General features: G+C 38.5%; 1 protein-coding gene across 1 annotated transcript; it reads left to right on the top strand.

The window, feature by feature from the left end:
- The first annotated feature begins 1380 nt into the window (after nucleotides 1-1380).
- On the top strand, nucleotides 1381-22456 carry LOC130736724 (uncharacterized). Its single transcript, XM_057588514.1, has 11 exons — nucleotides 1381-1547; nucleotides 1741-1851; nucleotides 1944-2033; nucleotides 12883-13032; nucleotides 13549-13653; nucleotides 14344-14466; nucleotides 14958-15084; nucleotides 21572-21649; nucleotides 21765-21895; nucleotides 22020-22108; nucleotides 22313-22456. The coding sequence occupies exons 1-11, from the start codon at nucleotides 1516-1518 to the stop codon at nucleotides 22318-22320; spliced, it is 1044 nt and encodes a 347-aa protein (XP_057444497.1). The 5' UTR covers nucleotides 1381-1515; the 3' UTR covers nucleotides 22321-22456.
- Nucleotides 22457-24525: the final 2069 nt, after the last annotated feature.

Raw genomic sequence — 24525 nt, 5'->3', positions numbered from 1 at the left:
CTAAAGAAATAACTTAATAGTCTTAAATCCCCTGTCATACCCCACTTAACCATGAGAATTGAAAAAGAAAGTGATACAATTACAAAGGTCCTATCAACAAACCTGAAGAAACAGCTAAAATACTAACTTCCTTGTCAAGATTGGCCACCAACATAATCAATCAAAGGTTTAGAGTAGGCCCTTAAGAAATAACTCGAGTCCACCTCCCATTCATAGAAAGAAACTTTGAAGCTTTGGACTTTATCCTTTAGCCACATCTAGGACCTTACTTTGATCAAATCCATAGCCTGTTCTGCATTAAGGATTCAAACATTGAAAGATATTGAATTTCTCAGTAACCAAATGGTCCATACAGTAGCATACCATGAGACTTTCCACAACCGAGATACCATATTTCCTTTTCCCTCTAGCACACGTTGAAGAAAATGACATTTCCCTTCTTGTGGTATTACACTTGAATTGTTCATCCAGTTGTTACATGCAACCAACATATAATGGAGAAAATTACCGGTGAAGAACAAATGATTTATTGTCTCCACTTGCTCGTTTCACAAACCTCATGAATAAATGATTTGTTCGCTTAAAAATTCCGCATAAATTTCCAATCTTGTTATTGTTTTTTTGTTTCAGGTCAGAACCAGATTTACATCTTCAACAAGGTTTTGCATCAATGCCACAAAATCCTACAATTCATCAATATGGCTATGGACCTATGCTTGAGCAAGCATCTTCTTCTGTGTACTCACTTCACTAACTTATTTTATGGTTTAGTTTATTATCTAATTGATCTCTTGAGACTAAGTGGTGTAATTCAATGTTATTGATATAGGTCTCCAAGTTACTCTAATCATGTTCAAGAACCCGACCCAGTGGCGATGACAGAAAATTCCTTAGGCTTTACTACTCCAATGTTTCCTGCGTACGTATGAAATTTGATTTCAAATTTATTGCTTTATGGTTCATTGTGTTTTTCTTTTAAAAAGGCCAAAGACTTCATTGATACTAAAAATGAATCAGAAGGGGTGCTTCAATCCAACCCTAAACAAAATACATGTCTCAAAGAAACAGCTGCTAATTATAAGCACAATGGCCTTCAAATTAAATCCCCTCTAAAGAAATAATCTTAAGAGTCTTAACTCCCCCATCATACCCCACTTACCCATGAGAATTGAAAAAGAAAGTTATACAATTACAATGGTCCTATCAACAAACCTGAAGAAATAACTACAATACTAGCGTCCTTGTCTAGATTGGCCACCTACTTAATCAATCTAAGGTTTGGAGTAGGCCCTTAAGCAATAACTCGTGTCCACCTCTCATTCATATAAAGAAACTTTGAAGCTTTGGACTTTATCCTTTAGCCACATCTAGGACCTTACTTTGATCAAATCCATAGCCTATTCTGCATTAAGGATTCAAACATTGAAAATTTCTCAGTAACCAAATGGTCCATATAGTAGCATACCATGAGACTTTCTACAACCGAGATACCATATCTCCTTTTCCCTCAAGCACATGTTGAAGAAAATGGCATTTCTCTTCTTCTGGTATTACACTTTAGATGCTCATCCAGTTGTTACATGCAACCAACATATAATAGAGAAAATTACTAGTGAAGAACAAATGATTTATGGTCTCCACTTGCTCGTTTCACAAACCACACAAACCACCTCAATAAATGATTTGTTCGCTTAAAAAACCCGCATAAAGTTCCAATCATGTTATTGTTTTTTGTTTTAGGTCAGAACCAGATTTATATATTCAACAAGGTTTTGTATCAATGCCACAAAATCCTACAATTCATCAATATGGCTATGGACCTATGCTGCTTGATCAAGCATCTTCTTCTGTGTACTCCCTTGCTCTAACTTATTTTATGGTTTAGTTGATTATCTAATTGATCTCTCGAGACTAAGTTGTGTAATTCAATGTTATTGATATAGGTCTCCAAGTTACTCTAATCATGTTCAAGAACCCGACCCGGTGGCGATGACAGAAAATTCCTTAGGCTTCACTACTCCAATGTCTCCTGCGTACGTATGAAATTATTGATTTCAAATTTAATGTTTTATGGTTCATTGTGATTTTATTTTAAAAGGCCAAAAAATTCATTGATACTAAAAATGAAGCATAAGGGGTGCTTCCACCCAACCCAAAACAAAATACTTGTCTCAAAGAAACAACTGCTAATTATAAGCACAGTAGCCTTCAAATTAAATCCCCTCTAAAGAAATAATCTTAATAGTCTTAACTCCCCCGTCATATTCCACTTACCCATGAGAATTGAAAAAGAAAGTGATGCAATTACAATGATCCTATCAACAAACCTGGAGAAACAGCTACAGTACTACCATCTTTGTCAAGATTGGCCACCTACTTAATCAATCTAAGGTTTGGAGTAGGCCCTTAAGAAATAACCCGAGTCCACCTCCTGTTCATAGAAAGAAGCTTTGAAGCTTTGGACTTTATCATTTAGCCACACCCAGGACCTTAATTTGATCAAATCCAAAGCTTGTTCTGCATTAAGGATTCCACCGTTGAAAAAGATTGAATTCCTCAGTAGCCAAATGGTCGATATAGTAGTATACCATGAGACTTTCCACAACCGAGATACCATATCACCTTTTCCCTCTAGCCCATGTACATGAAAATGGCATTTCCCTTCTTGTGGTATTAAACTTGAGATGCTCATCCAATTGTTACAAGCAACCCAGATATAATGGAAACACTTACCGATGAAGAACAAATGATTTATTGTCTCCACTTGCTCGTTGTACAAACCACACACACCTCCTGAATTGTGAGAGGTACCATGCCTCTTTCGATGAGATTTTCAAGAGTTGGTACTCTTTGAGGCCCGATTCTCCATATATACCACACCTTTTAGGGGACAACGTTGCACCAGATTCCTTTGAAGAACTTAATGTCCACTCCATTCGGTCCAGCTGCCTCTGTTGTCTCCTTTGCTGATCTAATTTCTGTGTACGATGTTTTTACTCAATAAGCTCCTATAAGTTCTTGTGCTCACATCCACTTATCCTTCACCCCTTTTTTCATATGATTAGCCTCCATTTCCTACATAAGATCATTAACAGTACTCTTTTCCCATTCGCTTATAAAAAAACTATTTTCCCACTAAAAAAAAGGTCTCCACCAACATAGCTTCCATTCCCACCCATCCTAACCCCACCCTCCCATCACCCACATGCTACACCTCTTTTGTTCAGATACAAGGTATAATCTATTTGCTTTGTCTCTAAATACTCCCTCCCTATCCATATATATGTCCAGAAGCTAGTCTCTGTTCCTTCCCCTTCTTTCTTCCTCACGTTCCCTCTGAACCAATTCCTACAGCTCCCCTCTCACAAACTTTACCTAAATCCTTCCACAATGTGGACTCCCTTGAGAAGCACTCAATATTCTCCAAACCATTATCCCCATACTTTGAACACAACACCCTCACCCATAAACTATCTCCCTCATTTAGAAGGCTCCATCTCCATTTGCCTAACAACGCTACATTAAACATCACGATATATTTTATGCCCAAGCCCTCACTCTCCTTTGGATTTTACACCTTTTCCCGTTTTACCCAAGGTATTTTTCTTTCTTCCTTACCCCTCCCCACAGAAAATTTATCTACATCTTTTGAAGTTTGTTAGCAACTATAATAGAAAATTTATAGAAATAGAGATAAAAGAGAGGAAGAGATGATAAAACTGAATTTACTAGGCAAATACGACCACCAAAGGACAAGCACTTGCGCTTCCAAGGAGTCAACCTCTTCTGAAATTTTCTTATCACACATTCCCAAGTCGTTGCTCTTTTTGGGTTTGCACCCACTTGAATTCCAAGATATACAAAAGGGACATTCATGGTTCTACAATTAAGGAATCTGGCATATTTTCTTTTGAAAAATTCCACTTTTATGCTCAAAATTAGCTCGAACCACCTCATAATTCCCTTAATTGTACCTATATTTGTTGTTGTCATGTCTCCTATAATTAAAGTGCCATTCGCAAACTGTAAATGTGAGATCTCCACCTCATCTGTGCCCACCCTGTATCCTTGAAACTGTTTAAGAATAACTGCCCTCTTCAGTAGGCCTCCTAGACCCTCAGCTACAATAATAAAAAAGGAAAAGGGCAAGTGGGTCACCTTGCTGCAGTCCCTTGTGCATTTTAAATTCCTCAGTTAGATTACTGTTAACCAGAATTGATATCGAGCCATAATCCATACAAATTCTCATCCAGCTGACCCACTTATCACCAAACCCCATTCTATACAACATATAATACAAGAACTCTTTATTCACCGAATCGTAGACCTTCTTAATGTCTGGACTGGGCGAGACCCCAGGGTCCCTCGCCCAAGGGACTCAACCTTAGGCGCGGAACATGCCTGGACCTTGGGCTGCTCTCCCCAAGGCCCAACCGGCCCATTTAGACAGATTAAAGGCACGAAGGCCCAACCCCAAACCTATAAATAGGGGACGGTTACCAATTGTAAGGGACTCTTAGCTCATTTGGCTATAACCATATTGAAATTCAGTTAATTTTCTCTCTCTAAGTAGTTATGAGCTCATCTCTCTAAAATCTCCGATCACATTCCACACACTCTTGGCACTATGCCTTGATTCTATGTTCTTGGCGAGAACATTGGCGCCGTCTGTGGGGAACGGTAGATTTCAATTCCCGGACTACGTGGAACGCGATTCAGTTGCGTGAAGCTCGTCTTCTTTGCAATTTTTCTTGGAAGATTGTGATACAGATCCTGCGCGATCCACGATTCGATTGGGAGAAGTTCGATTTTCTACGAGAATTTGCGTGAGTTTTTGTGGCTGAATTCTCAGCCAGTCAACAAAGCCCGATGGAGCCTTCTCGACAACAACAAGGCAAGGAGCTGGAACAAAGCTACGTCTCTTCCCCGCGCACTGCGAGGTTGAATCGGCACCGCCGTGCAGAGGTACGCCGTGCTTTGAGCAAAGACTTGCGTTTACAAAATGAGTGCCTTCAGGAACAGTTGAGTTACTATCACCTTCGGCAGTGGAATCAAGAGGAAAATGTAGCTGAGGCCGCTGCTGAGGTCAAGCCTTTCTCGGCAGCAATGCGGGAGGTGATAGCGCCAGACGGTATGACACACCTCGCGTTGGAGGCGTACGACGGGGAAACCGATCCGAAGGATCATTTGCTTCATTTCAATGCAAGGATAGCAATAAACGCTGTTTCTGACGCGGTAAAGTGTAGAATATTCCCATCCACGCTCCGAGGAGAAGCTAGAATTGGTTTGTGGCTTTCCCTCTGGGATCCCTAGCCAAGTTCCGCGACTTCTCATCAAAATTCCTCGATCACTTTTCTGCGAGAGCGATCGAGGACTTGTTTGACATGCAGCAGCAGGAGCGTGAAACCTTGGAACAGTATACAGAACGATATAGTGTCGCGTCCACAAGGTTTGAAGAACTGGAGCCACGCATGTGCGTGTGCGCTTTCAAAGGTGGTTTATCCTGGGGAAGGTTTAAGCGCGAGCTAAGCAGGGAACTGGCAAGTTCAATGATAGAAGTCCGTGCCAGAGCGCAAGACTACATCCTCGAAGAAGGAATTGAAGCGTACAAAAGGAAGCAAGAGAGGGCGGCGAGCGTAGAGCTGGCGAGAAAACGGATACAGGAGGAGGAAGAAAATCGTGAGCGAAGGTCTGAAAAAGCTGATCGACCTGTTAAGAAAGGCAAGGGAGAACAACTCAGTCGGCGATCTCGCCGAACAGTTGAGGCGAACCGGCGAATGAGGCTGAAGGGACGCACAAGTAAGGAGCTAAAAAAGTCCCTCTTGGAAGCGGGAGTCGAGGACATAAGCAAGGAAGGTAAGTACAGCACGAAGCTAGGACGCGAAGTGAGGAATAGGCTCAAATGGTGTGAATATCACAACTTGGAAGGCCACGACACCACCGACTGTTTTACACTCAAGGGTCAAATCAAGCGGCTAATCAAGGCGAGACAACCGTGGGTGGCAAAGAGAAAGGAAGCTGAGGAAGTCGAAGGTGGCGAGGACGAAGGAATTGTGGAAACGGCTAACGTGATCATTGTTGGGAGCCACGGGGGCGACGACGGTACATCGATAAGGGGGCAAAAACGAACAGGGGAAACACCGCCGATGGAAGTCTGCTCGGCTTGGTTCGAGGGCAACCACTCAGACATAATAGTGTCGTCCGCAGATTTTGAAGGAGTCAAGACCTATACAGACAATCCCTTAGTGGTAATGGTAAGAATCAGGGGTTTCAACATGAGGAGGGTGTTGTTAGACCAAGGTAGCTCAGCCGATATAATCTACGGGAATGCATTCGAGCAGCTGGGACTGGGGGACGAAGACCTAAGGCCATACACAGGGAATTTGGTGGGATTCTCAGGAAAGCAAGTTCAAGTGCGCGGTTATGTGGAATTGGACACGGTTTTTGGAGTAGGCGAGGATTCCAAACTTCTGAAGATAAGGTACTTGGTCTTGCAGGTTGCGGCAGCTTATAATATCATTATAGGGCGGAACACTTTGAATCACCTTCGTGCAATTATATCCTCAGCTCACCTCGTGATGAAATACCCGCTACCCTGCGGACGGGTGGGAAGGATAACAATAGATCAGGGAGGAGTGAAGAAATGTCGCGACCGTAGCCTTAACTTGTATGGCCGTGAGAAGGATAATGGTGGACACGGGAGTCACGAGAATCAAGGGACTGAGGGCGAGTAGGGACATCCAGCGGCGCAGTACCAAGACGTCGCGGGCGAGTTAGAAAGGCAGGTCGGCGGAAAGTTGGACAGGGGAAAGAAGGTAAAGGGGAGAGATAGGGGAAAGAGTAGAGGAATATTGGCGATCGAGCCCAGACTCACCATGGAGCAAGAGCGACGCTTGAATACGCTGTAAAAGACAACATCGATTTGTTTGGCGGAGAACAAGGAGGAACCTCTCCTAGGGGGCCACCTACATTGGACCAGCTCTTTGGGAAAGCTAATAGAAAGAACAAACGGTGTGAAAGTCGTCGAGATACAAGAAGAGAGGATACGAATAGTCAGTGGACGGTAGGAAGAGGCCAAGGTACGCCGAGAGTGAAGATGAGCAACAATGGTTCCCTTCCTCCTACGGTGAGAAAGTTGGGCTGGGCGACGAGAATGAGGTGCTAGGTGTAATACTCTAATCAAGGAAGCTGCCAGAAAGTTAGGACTAAAAATAAAGATGCACTCTTTTTCTCTGACACCGGAGTTTTTTAACGAGGCATCCCTCGGTGTAAAAATTTAAACAAATCAAATACAAAAGGATATTCTTAGCAATACTCCTAGCTATCGAACTGAGACGGCAGCCCGGTGAGAAAAATTCCCTGAAGGTGGCAATCCCAACACGACCTTGATGTCTGGGGATCGCTCCGGAAAGTCCGGCGCTGACCGTAGCCTATGCAGGCGACGTGTGCGGATGAGCTTCCCGTCGCCACTGGTTGGTGGCGTGCGTGAATAAAGCTCCTTATCCAAAGAAGCTCCCCGAAATTTGGGCGAGTCAAGTCTACCTGAAACGCGGGAAGCACTTTTAACTAGGCTAAAAGTCTGGGTACACCCATATGGCCATTGGGCCCCCAACGTTATAAGTCCCCACCTAATAATGCTGGAGGGGCCGCACCTGCTCTTACGGGAAATATTGTTGCAAACGAAAGCCTTGGTGAAATACCGAGCGAAAGTCCTAGTTATGTGTAGCACACTCTCGAAAAATTACTCACACGGAACCGGGAGGCTAGCGCTGAAAACACGTGCTAGATGACGACGAACAAAAGGCGGAGATAAGTTGCGGTCTGCTCGCCTCGCCCGGATAATTACCTTTTGTTCATTTAAATATTCATTCCTTCTTTCATTTATTTGCTTACGCCGTTATGATTTCCTAACTCAATTATTTGTTTGCTCGCATGATCTTATTAGTGCACGACAAAACAATTCGGGACACAAACTTTTATTCAAATACTCGACTTAGTACATTTAGAAGGGAGGGTCTCTCTTCATTCTCCTACATTCTTCGCGCTGCTCTGTTCTCTCGAGCTCCAACCGGTGTTGCCTGTACATCAAGTTACAGAGTTTCCGGCTTAACTCCTCCTTCTCAGGACCTTCTTCTACCGCCTCCAGAGCTGTTATCACCGTTTCCTTCTCCTCCAGCCGATCCAGCTCCCGCTGGCAGAGCTCTTGAATTTCTTCCACGAAGGAGAGAAAATCCCGGAGGATGGCGTCCATTTCAGGGCTCAGATCCATTCCCAACAGTTTGTTGGTCAAGTCAAAGACATTGGGATCTTTTGGATACCTGACGTTGATGAAGAGATCTTCATCAAAAGCTTTTTTCCTGAGCTATTCCAAACAAGCGATGTAACATGCCATTTCCTGTGGCGTTTGATGTTTGAAAGAAAGATGGAGTTTGATGTTTCTGGAAGATGAGGAGATATGAGCTTTACTCGGCGGTTAGACTCCATTTATAGCTTCAGTTTTATCTCCGGAGAGTTAATAATGAAGCAGTTTTACGAGGAGTTTGCCTTGAAAGGAGGTGCAATTTTTGTTGAAAGGCTTAAATGCCCAAGGACGGTGGTCAGCGATAGACTGTTGGGATTTGAGGAACGTGTTGGATTTAAGGAACGTGTTCAAGGAACTTAAAAAAAAAAAAAAAAAAAAAAAAAAAAAAGCGCGAAAGATTCTCATTCAAAAAGTAAGAGGATGGGGCATTAATACAAGAAAAGTTATTAACATTTTCATGGTCGTTCTACATCTTTGTTTGATAGGAAATGCTCGGCAGAGAAGCCTGGAGGGTCGGGGTCCCCAATTAGCCCAGCAGGAGTAACATTTTTGAACGCCCCATCTGGCTTAGATCAATCCGAGGATGGAGATGCTCGATTTGAGCCTTGGCGAGGAAAAAACCTCGGCCGCGTTCGAAAAGGGCAGCGGTAACAGCTTCGGACTTGATTTTCGCCTCTGAAGCTTCTGCTTCGAAAGGGGCCAGGGGCTTCGCCAAGGACAAGGCCTCGTCTTTCTTTGCTAGTTCCTCGTTCTTCTTCGCCAGCTCATCACCTTTCCTCGCCAACTCATTGTCTTTCCTTTCCAGTTCAGAGCGGAGATTCTCAATGTCAACGTCCATCGAAGCTAATAGATATTCCCTGGCATTTGATTCCAGCCGCACCTCTTGCTGCAGTTCGTAAAGTTTCCTCTCCAATTCAGAAATCTTCCTATCACGGAACTCCAAGCTAACTTCAGCACGGGAGGACTGCTCGTTTAGCTCTTTGGAAAAGGAAGTCTCCTTGGTGAAGAACTGAGCAGTGAGTGCCTCACGTTCCTTGGCAAGTTGGGCGTTGAGGGTATGGAGGCGAGATACCTCAGATCGCAACGCGTCAGCGTCTCTGCGGAGTGACTATAGCAGTGAAAAGCGTGGAGAACCGTCGCCAACGCGCCTTCGGACACTCTGCCTAATCCGTGCTCTTGAACCCTCTCATTCATCTTAGCCACCTGGGCAGGCGAAAGGGATATGGAGTATGGCAGCCCTCAACTCTCAGAGCTCGAAGAGGGAGCATTCGGCAGTGGCGGAGGTGTTTCGCCGGCCGATGCCGCGCCTTGACCAAGGGACGGCTAGACAACTATTGGCTGGGAGCAGACCCTATCCACAGATTTACTTTGAGAATTTGGAGGAGGAACCGGCATCACCCGCGAAGATTCGCCAGGGCGGGTTAAGCTGTTGGAAGGCTGTAGCTTTTTTAGGGAAGGGCGATGAGATTCCTCGCCAAGAGGTCGCTTCTCGCCCGCCTGGATTTTCGGCATGGATGCCTTGTCACCGTTTAGATTTACTCGGGGAGGAAAGGAAAAAAATTTCTGACTCTTGAATAAACCTAAGATCTCCCCACTAACATTGTGCATTTCTCCTGGGATAAAAAGAGCGAGGGTGAGGCAGTTTACAAAAAAAAAAAAAGAAATAAAACGTAAAGTAGAAGAAAGGAAGAAAAGTTCACCAATCACACGGGCACAATCCGAAACCGGAAGTTTGGCTAAGAAGCTGATAATTGCTTTATTAACAGAAGTCAAGGAGTCCTCAGGCGGGTCTATCACCTGGTGCACTTCTCGGGTCCAGTAAAGCGGGAATCGGGCAACCCCGTCTCTATGAGTAAAAACCTCAGGATATTCATGGGAAACCACAACTCTGAAGAACTTCCGAGCCATGTCGACAGTAATGTTGGGCCAAAAGGGGTTGAAACGCTGCAGGCCGGCCCTGGCTTCCAGAGCGACCTAACTACGTGGGGAAGAGGGCTGGACAGGCACGTGGTAGAAGTAGAAGAATTGGGAAGGTTCAGGCTCTTGCTGAATTGCGTCACAAAGAATTTCGAAGCAGCGCAAGAAGGCCCAGCTGTTGGGAGGAAGTCGGCTAGGGGCGACATTGATGCTCTGGAGAACTGAACAAATGAATGGGGAAAAGGGAAATTTGATTCTCAAGTTTGTGAACATAAACTCGTAGGTGTAAAAGAAGTGGAGGGCACCCACGAAGCGATCCGAGGGGTGAAGCCAAGGGCGTTCAGTGGGCGAACAAGCGCTAAAGCGCATGAGATTGTCAAGAGCTTTTTCGTGTCAGAATCCACTAGATTTCGAGGAAATCTCCCAAATGGACGATTCCTGCTCTATGCTGGATCGCTGATTGGGCATTGTCCCGCCGGGAAGAGCTACCTAGATAGGGGCCTTCAGGGATTCCCAGGTTTTTATCCGGAAATAAGCAATGTCTTTTTCTTCAAGAGGAGCGCCCCCCGAAGGGGGAACATACCGAAGGGGAGTAGCGACGGTAACGTCACGATTGGAGTTCTTGGTTTGACGTTTCGGCATCTTTACAGGAAAATGGTGAAGTGTGAAGGTCACAATGGCAATTGGAAGGGAGCAAATTAGAGGACTAAAGGTTTGAGCTTTTTGAGAGGGTTATGATTTATGAAGGAATGGTTCTAGAAGCGGGAGGTAACGTGTCAAGGGTAGGGGCATGAAGAGGGGGATCGTGCCCCATGACGTCAGGAAAAGACGTAAGAGTGGTTGCGAGATTTTGGGGAGTGGGAAGGATGCATTAAGAGAAAAGCTGTAACCGTGGACGTTGATTGACTCGAATTCAAACTGACAGGTTCTGAAACGATCTGAAAAGACGTTTCGAAAGTGGCAGTTGAGATTCAGTGGATTTGCTGACTTAAAAACTACTTCAGGGCGCAACGAGTGGCGAACGCACGACACCTGTCACAATGTCATGATTTAGGGCACGTGTGCAGGGCTGGCAATGCGAGCAGGTCAAGTGCCATCGCCCTGGGACTGCTTGTGGACTCAGTTTTCCTAGGAAAGGGTGGTGCAGCGAAAAGTTTGGAATACGAAGATTTTTTGACTTTATTCTCCCGGCCATTTTGGCAATTGTTTTTTTCATTTTGTTTAAAACTTTAAGTTTTATCATTGTTTAGTCTTTCATAGTCCTCGCGTTGGTTTCTTCTGTTTAAAGACACACTTAGCTCTCATGCTTCAAGTTCGGTGTCTTGTGGACTGCGCGAGACCCCAGTGTCCCTCGCCCAGGGGACTCAGCCTTAGGCGCGGAACATGCCTGGACCTTGGGCCGCTCTCCCCAAGGCCCAACCGGCCCATTTAGACAGATTAAAGGCACGAAGGCCCAACCCCAAACCTATAAATAGGGGACGGTTACCAATTGTAAGGGACTCTTAGCTCATTTGGCAATAACCATATTGAAATTCAGTTATATTTTCTCTCTCTAAGTAGTTATGAGCTCATCTCTCTAAAATCTCCGATCACATTCCACACACTCTTGGCACTATGCCTTGATTCTATGTTCTTGGCGAGAACAAAGTCTATCTCAAAGATAAAACACAGTTTTTTTTATCGTTTGGCCTCATCGACTATCTCGTTTGCTATGAATACCCTAATCTAACACATTTCTACCACCCACAAACACAAATTGATTCTCCTCTATTATCGAGCCTATCACCCCCTTAAGCCTCCTAGCTAGGACTTTTGCTAGGATTTTGTATAAGCTCTCCATTAGGGAGATCGGTCTATAGTCTCCTAACCCACTCGACGCCTCTATCTTGGGTATCAAACCTAAGAAATAGAGATTACATCCTTTTGGCAGATTTGCATTAACCCAAAATTTCTGCATAACCCTCCCTATATCATCCTTTAAGATGTGCCAGTTTGCCTTGATGAACTTGAAGTTGAAGCCATCAGGCACGGGGCACATGTTTCCATCACACTCCCAAACTGCAATCTTAATTTCTTCCAAATCAAATATTTTTGTTAAATATTGCTTACTCTCATTGCTCAAGGATTTAAAATTTATTCCATCTAATTTTGGCCTTCCCCAGTTTGTTCTATGAACTTTTCTTAAAAAACAGTTTGGATCATTGTATAATTTTATAAAAAAAAAATTGTTCATTGTGTAATTGCTTGTATGAATATTGTATAATGTGGAAAGAATGAGAGGATTAAAAGGGTAGTCATAAAACAAAAAGAAAAGAAAAATGATTTAGATATTGTAGAACACCTAAAAAATGAAATATATAAATTTAAGAAATCTTCTATCATTATTTGGTTAAATGGAGGAATGTGAAAAAGAATTTATTTTAAAGTAAAATACTTTTATATTGATTTATAAAAAGTAGTAAGTGTGTGTTTCCACATTCAAATCGTGAGGTCTTGGGTCGTCTTCAACAAGATGTAGTCTATGTGCAAGTCCCAAGGTAAAGCTACTCAATAATGATCCATAAATCTCTCAAAAAAAGGAAAGTTGTAGTGCGTTAATGTAAGATTCTAATAAATAATTATTCATAAATGCTAATTAATACTTTATTTATGTTCAAATAAAGGTTACATGATGTGGAATATTGGATAAGTGAATTCAACCTAGAGCCGAATACATGCGATATACAAGGGCAGAGGGACATCTTGCATCAAACTACAACTCTATCTTCCAATATTCAATGTTCCCAGGATCTTGAGATTGAACGCCTTTTAGGGTAACAAAATTTTCCCTTTGAGATTTTTGCTCGCATCTATGGGTGTGAAATATTATTCTAATTTAGTAGTATAAAGATTAAAAATATAATTGATATTTTTATTCATGTTAAAAAAATTATTAATATTTTAATTCATATTTTAATAATATGTCTTTATAGTTTAATTAAATTATATTATTAGTATAATAATAATAATAAATGTAATTGAAATTTCAAATAATAAAAAAATTATTCAAATTTTTAAACATGAAGGGAATAATAATGATCTAGTCATAAAAATTGACAATATTTATTTGTGTTGAAAGAAAATATGATAATTTATTCTATTTTGACGATGATGTTTTTAAAATAAAAAAAGTTGATATGTATTTATGAGAAATTCTAGCATATATGGAAAACTGCTAAATTTAGAGCCTATGTAGAAATTTAAAATATGTTAAAATATACACAGAGCACTTTTTGCAAATCTATTAATATTTTCTCTTTAGATATTAACTAGTTCTTAATTTTAAGTAGGCATGTAAGAGCTTATGAAATGCAGAAGAACCTAACGGCCTCTGCTTCAATGAATGGAGTTACCCAATGCAACAAAGGAAAAAATCTTGAATCTTCATCAACTAGGTAATACATCTTCTACATGATTACTTTTGTGTAGAGTGCATGGATGCTTCAATGAGTTACTTAATTTACTCCAAGTATAAATAACGTAATCTTACGTAATCTAAGAGTGTAATAAGTGTGTTGAAATTATAAAAATATTCTAACTTTAAATTTATCCAATTTACTCCCAAATTAATTTAATTTGAAGGTGTTCTCATTGATTTATATTTTCTTAAGCCATTACCTGGAAAATTATATCGGGTATATTTTTATGAGTCTAATAACAATGTAAAGATTTTTAATTGAAAGATCAAATTCATTATCATAGAGCTTCAAACATCATTTATGAGAACACCCTCGTTATGGATGAACTAATTAACTTCATATTTTCTATTTGTTGCTTCATTATGTAATTATTTGTTTGAATCTGGGAAGAAGCTGAGAGAATATTAAAAGGATAAACAATTAAAATAGGATAATTTAATATGTTATTAGAATAAAAAGACATTAAAAAAGGAAATATATTAAAGTGAAAATTTCCCCTTATTTGGTTAAGGTTGAGAAAAATAGAAAATAAATTGTGTTACAAGACTTGTATAAGTTTTTATAAGAAATCTTCAATGTTGAATATATGGATAAATTTGACATTCAATGTTAGTCTTTCTTTATCCTCCATTTCTTCTTCTAACATACATTTTTTCTTTCTTCTAGCTTTCCAAGTTTACAAGAATTCAACTCAACAATTTTAGGATTCTCAAGTCCCACAACAATAGAAGATGGACTAAGCTCACATGTTTTAATCTCCACAAATGCTAAGACTTCACTCCTTACAAGGTATGTCATTTTTGCTTTTCAAATCTTTACTTAGATTCAAGCATGTGAAATAGTGCCTTTGTCTAATCATAAAAAAATAATATATAACTTGTATTTTTGTACATGTTAAAATAATAATTTAAAATTTAATATATTTCTATCTACTTAAACAGTCAGTTTTATATGCATAAATAATTAATTAATTACTCTTAATAATGCCAAATGTTTTAAACTGAAATAATGGATACAAATGTTTTTATGTATTTAAGATGTGTGCTAGCTATTCTACACGCTTTAATGTTTTGTCAACAATTTGCTTTGTACACTGTAGAAATAGAAAGTGATTCTAACTGTTAGTCGAATTAGTATATATGTTTATTTAACTTCATATTTTCTCAAATGAGTAAATATTGAACGTGTTGTTGTTTTATTTATTTTCTTGAGGTGTTAACCAAGAAACATATATTTCATGTAGTTCTAATATAAATGGTTGAATGTTCAAATATATATAGGGAGCAACCTTCAGCGAATATACTCAAAATATTAAATACAAATGATAAGGAAGCATTTTTCATTCCTTCAAAAGGCAAAAGGGGAAGACCTCGCAAACCACTAAGTGAAGAACTTATAAAGCAATTGGTAAGTAAAACTAGGATTATACCCGTTTGTCCGTGCGATGCACGGATAATTTTTCACGAACTCCTCTGTTAACTACTATTATTCAAAATTTGATATATATGGAATAATACAATGATGTATTTTCTAAGACATACAATTTTAATTGATCAAACACTTATATATCGTTATTATCTTATGTTTATGTTTAAATGTTTTATCTTTTTTATATATCTATATGAATTATATGAGTTTCAAATGTTAATTGTGTTTGACCCCCGTCGACTTGTAATTTAGTGCCATCTTTACGGTAAAAAGATGAAAAGTTGGCTGAAATGTAATAATGTATTAGACTATTAGGGAGATAGTTGAAACTAAAAGAAAATATGTATACACATATCCAAGAATAATGATTTATTTATATCTCACTTTCATTCCTATCTCATTTCCACACATTTCTCTATTTTATCTTCCTATATATCTAAGGTGGATGTGGATAAGAAATGTCAAAAAAACATTATTCCATGAGTCCAAACCACTAAAGGGCAATGATAACAGCAAGCACCCCCACAACACAATGAAAAATGAATTCACACAATATGTAGCTCATGCTAATGAAAGTTTCTATGCTAAACAGATCATCAAACAATCATAGAGAACAAAATTGAATAACAACAAATCAAAGTGTAATTCTTTTAGAAGACAAAAAGTCAAGTAAATAACAATTCATTCCAATTTAGGTTTGTAGTTCAACATTTTACAATACACTCAGAATCTCATTCAAAATATATATATGGCACCCTATGTAGGTACCAAAGACTGCAATTAGAGGATAAGCCTTTCTTAGGTATCGTCTCTCGTCTTGGCTTATTGTCCATCTGTATCTCTGCAGCAAAGGGGAAATAAGTCCAATAAAATAGAACTACAATGTAGTTTGCACAATCAAAGCACATCAAGTAAGTTCACCTGACTTTTCTATAACCAAAGGATTAAAATTCGTGACTTTTCTAGGTGTGGTAGGGGTAAGCATATCACCTTTCAAAGTACAAATTGAAGCTTAAAAAACTAAATTGTTTCATTTTTGTGGGCATGTACTCAAATAGCTTGTGGGCATGTAAGAGTATTCACCAGAATTAACTTCTACTTTTCAATTTAACTTGCTTCCTCCTTCATGCACTCACCAAGACCATGCCAATCCACTTAAAAAACTAAATTGTCTTCATACTGAGTAGAAACCATGATTTCAGAAGAATGTACAGCTCTTCCTGAAACAAATAACAACGCATATTAGGACTGTATTCCCTAAAATAATAAAAATAAGGTTAGATAAATTCATATTAACAAAGACAACACCAGAGAAATACAAAACGATTTTAGCATCCAAAAGCTTTGAAACAACAAAATTTATAATGAGATTGAGTAATGAGTACACACTTCAGAGCAATATTCATCAATCTGGTTAGTTGTTACCTCATTTGCAAGTCTGTTTGTCTAGTACCAGATGGAGATAAGAGGAACGAAGCTTGAAGACTAAGAAGATGTGCATCTTCGTCAGTATCCTGAACCCCATATAAAACCATTTATAAGAAAAAAAATTATGAAATAAAAACATGATCGAGACCAGAATCGGAGAGAGAGATGCATGGCATTATGTTTTGTAATTTCGACCACCATACTGCAAATACAAAATTAACAGCCACAATCAAGAGTAAGAGATATGATAAAGTAATAAGCAAAATAAGATATTTATACTAACAAATAGGTCAAGTACTATTATAGTACAGCATGCCTCACCAGTCTTCTCTGGAGTAGCACTTTTGGCTTTCTTGGCAGAAACTGGAGTTCTTGAAGCATACTCATTGGGTCTCTTTTTGCCCTGATCCACCTACAAAACGTATAGATTAGAGCTGGTGAAGTCTTCTGCTCGTACAATCATCAAATAAATTATATTACAAAACAAAATAAAAACATAACACAAGCATGATATCTTTTTTGCCATTTTAGAATTCTAAGATAACATCAATTACTACTCAATCAATTACACCCTTATATTCCCTTAATAATTTTAATGAGAACAAAAATATTGATTAATTTTCTTAATATGTGCTTTAATCTTTTAAGACAATAAAAAGGACAGTTAGTATTCCATCAAAATGTATCTCCAATTAATCTAAAATGGCACAGTTGACGGCCAACGCTGGAGAATTCCGGTCATCATAATTTGCAATCAAGAGAGCAACCCCCACCTTAATGCGAAGTAGAAAAAAATATTTTCTATACAACATAAGATGGTATGAGGCATAAACAAAATATCATTCATTCATGATCATGGTTTTGAAGAAATCAGCTAATGAATTCACAGTATGGCAGTAGATTTCCAAAAGCATAATTTGGTAATAATGAGAAGAAGGGAAATACAGTGGGAAGAATGAAAATATGCTACAGATAGACAGCACGAATGACTTCACAAAGCATCTCTTTGTTCCTCTCATTGTGAAAGTGGGACTCATTTGTGTACTTGGGTGGTAATAATCGTGAGGCACAGAATATAAGAAGGAAAAATAGTGCATGTATGAAAATTATTTTACAACTGATTCTAAAGCAAGAGTCAATTTTATAGAGAAACTATACACTTTAGTAAGTAGCTGTTGGGTTTCAGAATTGAAATCTGAGGAAAGAAGATACAATACACACAAGGAGTTCAACACAAATGATGGGTTAAGACGTTGATAATTTTCACCCTTCATTCTCCATTCATCTAGTTTTAACTTATACCAAGCTTGGCCTAAGTAAACTAACACATTTATAAACATTAAAGAGTACCCACTACAAAAGGAAAGTAGAAATAGGCTAAATGATAACGGTGAGTTCCAAATATGTTACTAAAGCCTTCATATAAAGATAGTAAAAGAAGTACCAGATTTAACTTGCATTATTCATACATACGCACATTCAGTGGCATTATATATAGTCAAAGATGACAAAAAAGATGAAGGGATATCACATTTAAGAAGTTTTATAACTCAAAATACCACATTAGAAATAATACCAGTTTAGATGCTAGAGGCATTACACTCTTCAAGAAGATGGTAGGATCATTCGATTAGACTGGGTCCGTAGCTTTCTCACAGCACCCTCAGATTCAAGGGCACCCCCTTTCTTCCTCACTGGCATGTCACCTCTTCTACGAACAGTAGCGGATACTCGCTCTTTCCATATTCATCCATCCTGATTATTGATGAAAAAAAATTCAGAATCCTAAACTTAAAAACAGTTTTGAATAAATGAAGAAAAATAAGACCCATGTAGACATGAAACATAATCAAATACTCCAAGAGTTCTCACACATATTCTAGATGTTTTCCCTTAAACTTAATTAATGTTTCCAATTAACAGCAACCATCAACATATAGTAGCTCAGTAGCTATGTCGTGATTGGCCATATTAAAAAAATAATCATATTTGCTTGTTTATGCAAAGTCCTAACTGTGGCAATAATAATCACAGCCACCCATTTTTATAATCAATCCCAATCCTCAAGTTGTAATTACTAATAAAGTTATCATACTAAGTTACTGACTGATATATTACATGTTTGCTAGATGCTGAAATAGAGAAACTGCCACGATGCCAATAGGATTATGGGAAGGAGAGATTAAAGTAATGAAGCAAAAATACTTTTGCAGACATCTATTTATAATGAATTAGCCCACTTCAAAACCTCCCACTTAGATTCAAACGGGACATAAGAAGAACTCAAAATCAAAAGTGCAGGTTTCAAAGAGGCCATCATGAATACAAAGCAATAAACCACATCAGCTAAAGATCATACCTTTTTAAATCATTTTTTTTATAAAAAATCATTTTCTTTTTAATCAGTATTTTGGGAAGCATCATCCATTCCAATAAGATAATTTCAACTTGGGAGACATAATCTTTTCTAAAATAAAATACCTTAAGCATCATTCAAGCGATCAAACATAAAATCAACACCAAATCTAAATTCTAATCACTCTTCTCTCCTTACTTCTTGCTTCAATCTATACCAGCTCATTATGTAAATGACAATTGTAAAAGGAACTTTAGGCATATCATGTATCCTTCTTCAGTGAGGATAATTTACTTCTCGTTCCTCTTATTCCTTTGTTAAAATCATTAAAATTAAAACCAACAAAAACAACTAAATACTACCATTTAAAAAAGAGGAACATACTAATTTACCAGTGGCAGACAATCCTTCAGCAAATTCAAGATCATTTTTTTAAAGCAGAAGAAAATTTATTAAAGAGAAAATTTTATGAGAATAACTCTCTCAGATAAGATGAAGACAAAGACAAAGACAAATCCCACTCCAACCAATAAAAGCCTACCAACTCAACCCAATCAAATACCCCAGTCCTTGTTTGGAAGTAACATTCCAATCACATGATTTCTAGTGCATTATAAAAGATCAAAATTGATAACAGATTTGTTGATAATCCATGTGAGCATACACACGACCCAAGGAACCAGCTTGAAACCACCAATCCAAACTTGAAAGACTTAATCTTCTATCATTAACCATCAAGAGAACATGAGCTAAAGCATACCAAAAAGACCTCGTTGCAGCCTTGAATTGGATTATTGGATATGTTTCCATGCACCGGTAACAGCCAGCAGACAACACAAAACTTTTCTTTGGACTGCAACATCAACTGAAAGGCCTTTTTCAACCTGTAATACCTTTGTCTAAGAGACCAAAGCCTTTGAAATTAGAGTAACAAACACATACCAAAGACCAAAACCACATCCCCAATGAATGAGCATAAAAAAAAGACTTTCAGCCCTCTAAATAAAATAGAAAGCTGCATCAAATCACCAACTCTTCCACTCTACACCAACAAAATCTTATGAAGCGAGAAATCCAAAGATAAAAAACTTCCAAAAGAGTACTGCAAAACAAATTGGTTGCTACTTAATGCTTATAAACTTCTCCCACCACCTAGTGTGCCAGAAGATAACAACTTTTAGATTTAGTAAAAAACTTCCTGTCTAGTTCTAATAAACCCAATTTGCTTAGCAAGTCCTTGAAAGCCTCACTGTCAATGAGAAACAACACCATGCAGATAAAAAAAAATTGACAACATAGGGTATTTATAGCCAAAATTTGAAACTACACTGACACAAACACATATCAAGCAGCTGTAGGTAACAACTTCAGAAGCTAAAAAGGTAGTTTCTTTACCAATTTCTTGTTTTTGTTTATCTTTCAAGGCTTCAACATCCATCCAGTGGTGCCTTTTCTTCTCAGCCTGCATACAGAAGAATAAAGCAATTGAAATTAACATAGCAAAGAAGGAAAGGAAACACTTGAATGGTAGTTGTCAAAAATTGTCCAAAGCACACAAATAAAATTAACACTTCCAAATCCAAATCAAAGACAACTCTCTGGAAAGAGGCTAGTAAATCACAAAATTGATGTGTCATTTAAAGCTTATTCAAGAAAAGAAACACAACTAAATGGGAAGAAACCAAACAAAAAGGCATGTGGTTAATAGCACAAGCTGCAAGGTATTTGGTTTAGTGGGTTCATAATTAGGAAACATCTCCCACCTCCAAATAACTGTTGCTCTGATTTTCTATACATTCATGCTTCTGATGGAATTTACAGGTTCAGAGATTTAAGAAATCAGAGGAAATCAGCAAATGCTAGATTTGAAAAACTGAAATTGAGTGCCGGAACAAATGGTTTAATAGGTCCTGAGAGTATTTATAGAGAACTTGAATAAATTAACTGGCATACCTACAACTATAGCAGATATAGGCAATCATACGTACTTGGAACTTATTCATCCACGATTTGCTCCTTGGAACTGCATTCATTTGGAATTTAAAAAGAAGGATGAAGAGACAACAGTGGATGAAAGGAGGTGTCGAAATATGGTTGGTTCCACCATTTCTGACGAGCTAGTACTCCTTAAACACGGAACGACGATGATGGCATCAACGTATCCAGGAACACGTCTTCAAGGAAAAAATTTCAAAACAAACAGAAAGGAGGAAGAGATAGTAGAGGGAGGTGTCAAAATATGTTGGTTCCACCATTTCCGGCGAGCAAGGACTCGTTGAACACGGAAACGGCGAGAGACGGCGGTGATGCCATCAGCAGTGGCAGGAACGCATGGGGAATGTGGGTAAAAAGTAGTATAAGAGAAAGAGGTTAGGTAGAAGAGTAAGGGGGATTTGATTGATCATTGATGTCTGATGAGATGAGAGGAAGATGAACGGAATAAAAACAGCCGTTAGATTGAAAAAAGAAGAAAAGAAGATGGACGGTTGAGATTGGAGGTCTTGTAGGAATAGTAAAAATCAAACTTGAGAATAAGAAGTAGTAGATACACCTCATTTTCTTAAAAAGACACATAAGACTTCCTTCAATGTTAATGTTCTCTTTTGTTTATGCGTGTGTGTGGATGTGTATAGAGTAAATAAAGTACACAATTAAACATGGGAAAATTCATGTTGCATGTAGGAAAAGTTTCAACCGCTACCTCTAGGTCGTCCTCCAAAACGACGTGAAGGAGGAGAGTCCTTTTCTAATCTTGGAAAGGTAATAGTTGTTCTCAGCCTTTCATACATGCATGAATATGGTGTTTGACATCTTTATTTTTATGATAAATAAAATTAGATAATGATAATTTTGTACTCAATTTTTTTTTGAGTAGTTTCAAAAGAGATATTCAGGAGCAAGAACAATTGGAATGACCGCCAAACCCAAAGTAGGGCACAAGACCCCTGAAAATGTACAGAATGAATACCAGAGTCCTAAACTTACGAACCCATATTCTGCTCCAAGGTTGATTTCACAAATCTAAATTTCACTCTCGTATGCTCTTTTTTACCATCTCCTTCTATCTTTACCACCAAAATTTGATAGTGCAAGAAAAAAATTGGTCACATTCATTGTTTTGAATTTTCAGGCAATATCTAAATTCTGCCTATGACCCAAAATATCATAAGGATGGTGATTTCGTTGACCCTCATCTTAAATTATTTAATACAATTATAGGTACTTACAGTTCTTCATACCATTTGTTTAATTTTCTTTTAGGCAAAAATTTATTATATCATACTAGTAAATTGTCTTATTGCAAAATGATATTCTAAATAGTTAAAAAATGTTACATTATTACACAAATTTATACTAAAATTTAGTATCGTGTCTTGAGAAAAAAATTGGCTATTATGACTAATGGTGATTTTCATCATGTAGGAAAATAATGCAGCCTACTCATGGAAGCATTGGTTAATCGAAGTGTATCAATTTAAATATTTTTTTCACTATACAGACAATTCTAGAGAAATGTTACTAACTAAGTTATTTATAATTTTAAACCTTTTGAACATGTATTATATGGTTAGGACGATCTATGTTATTTTCGCATTGTACTAAGCAAGTTTATGCACATTTTTAATTATATTGTCTTGCGTTAATGTTTGGTTTTGGGATAAATAACCTTATCTTTCTATAATGCTGATTTGGAAGTTGGAAGAATAGAAGGGAGGTGTTGGTGTTTGTTATTTTTTTTTTTATCATTCATCTCTTGCAAAAATAGTGGCTAGTCCTACACACCAGTAACTTTTACAGTGTTTGGTAATCCAACTGTAAGTGCAAACATTTTTTCATGTCTTAATTTTTTAAGCTTATTTTCATGTCTTAACTAGATGGTAATGTTTTTTTTTATAAAGCAGAAATATATATATATATTTGGAAATGCTATGCTACACCCACTACCTTCTATGAAGGAGTGGTATAACACCTAGCACCTTTTTCTTTTAGACAAAATGACCCTCACCTTTTCATTTTTAAAAACACTCAAAGTGTGGCTCTTTTGGTAATTTAACCCTTCTTTCCCCTTTTGTATAACTTTCTTTCCCCTTTCTTCTTCAGATTTTGCTTCCCGTGCTCCAAGTGTTTCAAGACATCCTCAAGACTCCAAACATTATTTTATCAAGGAAAATCAATACTCTCCTTTATCATTGTATTACATCTTACAAAATATGCGCAAACTATTTAATGGAAACAACTGTATTATCCTCTTTTCTATCCTAACTATTACAATGTTTCTCAATTTTAGCCCTAATCCTTCATAACTGCACACTCAAGAATGGCTTGGTTAAAGAAGAAGGAATGACAAACTTGACTAAATACACCAATTCCTTCACAATCACAACCCTAATAGATGACCCAAAACTCAAATCAGCTTAAATACATGAAATTCAAAGTGAATGATGGTAAACAACATTGGCTCGACGAAGAACGACTCGACGATGAACGACAAATGAATTGATGACATACAACAAACAACGCTCCACACTTCGTCGTTCCACGCTCTATCAGTGACGCAGTGTCAAACGGTGGCAAGCAATGCGCTCAGTGGAGAGAATGGAGGCACACTGACAGTGGTCCTAGGGTGTGATTTTTATTTTTGTTGTTACTTTGTTGTCTTGCATTTTGTCAAAAACAACCGAATGTCGAAGCTAATGTCGTGGCATCTGCCTTTGTGTTGCTAGGACATCAGTCCTCTATGTGGAACGTTACTTGTGGGCCCATGTAGATTTTATGAAGACATATTTTTGTAGTTACTTGAGGAACAGGTAGCTGTACCAGAAGGGTTTGATTTGTGGGTTGTTATTTGTTGAAACAATCTATGATAAAAGATTGAGTTTCTATCTTCACGTTTGAATTTTGTAACAATATCTTGGAGATTCGGTTTTGATTTGTTGCTGCAATCTGTTACTTCTGCCAAGCAAACCCTATTGCCCAAGCCACCGCTGCTGAAGTCTATAAAAGAACAAAGACCTAACGCGTGAAGACCACCGAAGCTAATAGAGAAATCAAGTATTTTAGGATTGTTATTGTTCTTTGTTCTTTGTTGCTTGTTATCATACCTTGCTCACTGATTCTATAAAGCAAGGTTATGATCTGTGTTAGTTGCATCTGCAAACTCTGATTGTTGAGTGTTTGTTACCAATCACTATGGCAGTGATTGAGAGAAAGTGAGAGGGGCTCTCATACTTAGGTTGAAGTTCTAAGTAGAAATACACTGGGTAGATTAGGAAGTGAACTATGAACTGTTGTGTTCATAAGTGTCTGTAATTCCTGAATCTTGAGATAGTGGATTTCCTTTCTGTAGGATCACGCGCTTACCACTACGCCAAAACCAATTGGTGTTAGTGAGGGCGCAACGTTATTTCTTATAGCGTAGCAGACAGCGCCCCGTTTCGAATGCTACCTGCAGGCAGGATGCTGGCCCACCTGGACCCAACAATCCCCCCCCAGCACCTGCCAGCCAAACTAGCTGCACAGCATGCCTTCCGTGGGATTCGAACACGGGACCTGGCTCTGATACCACTTGTAGGATCACGCGCTTACCACTACGCCAAAACCAATTGGTGTTAGTGAGGGCGCAACGTTATTTCTTA

This window comes from Lotus japonicus, chromosome 1 (genome assembly GCF_012489685.1).
Source record: "Lotus japonicus ecotype B-129 chromosome 1, LjGifu_v1.2".
NCBI lineage: Eukaryota > Viridiplantae > Streptophyta > Magnoliopsida > Fabales > Fabaceae > Lotus > Lotus japonicus.
The sequence above is the reverse complement of the archived record's forward strand: the minus strand, read 5'-3'. Positions and strand labels throughout refer to the sequence as shown.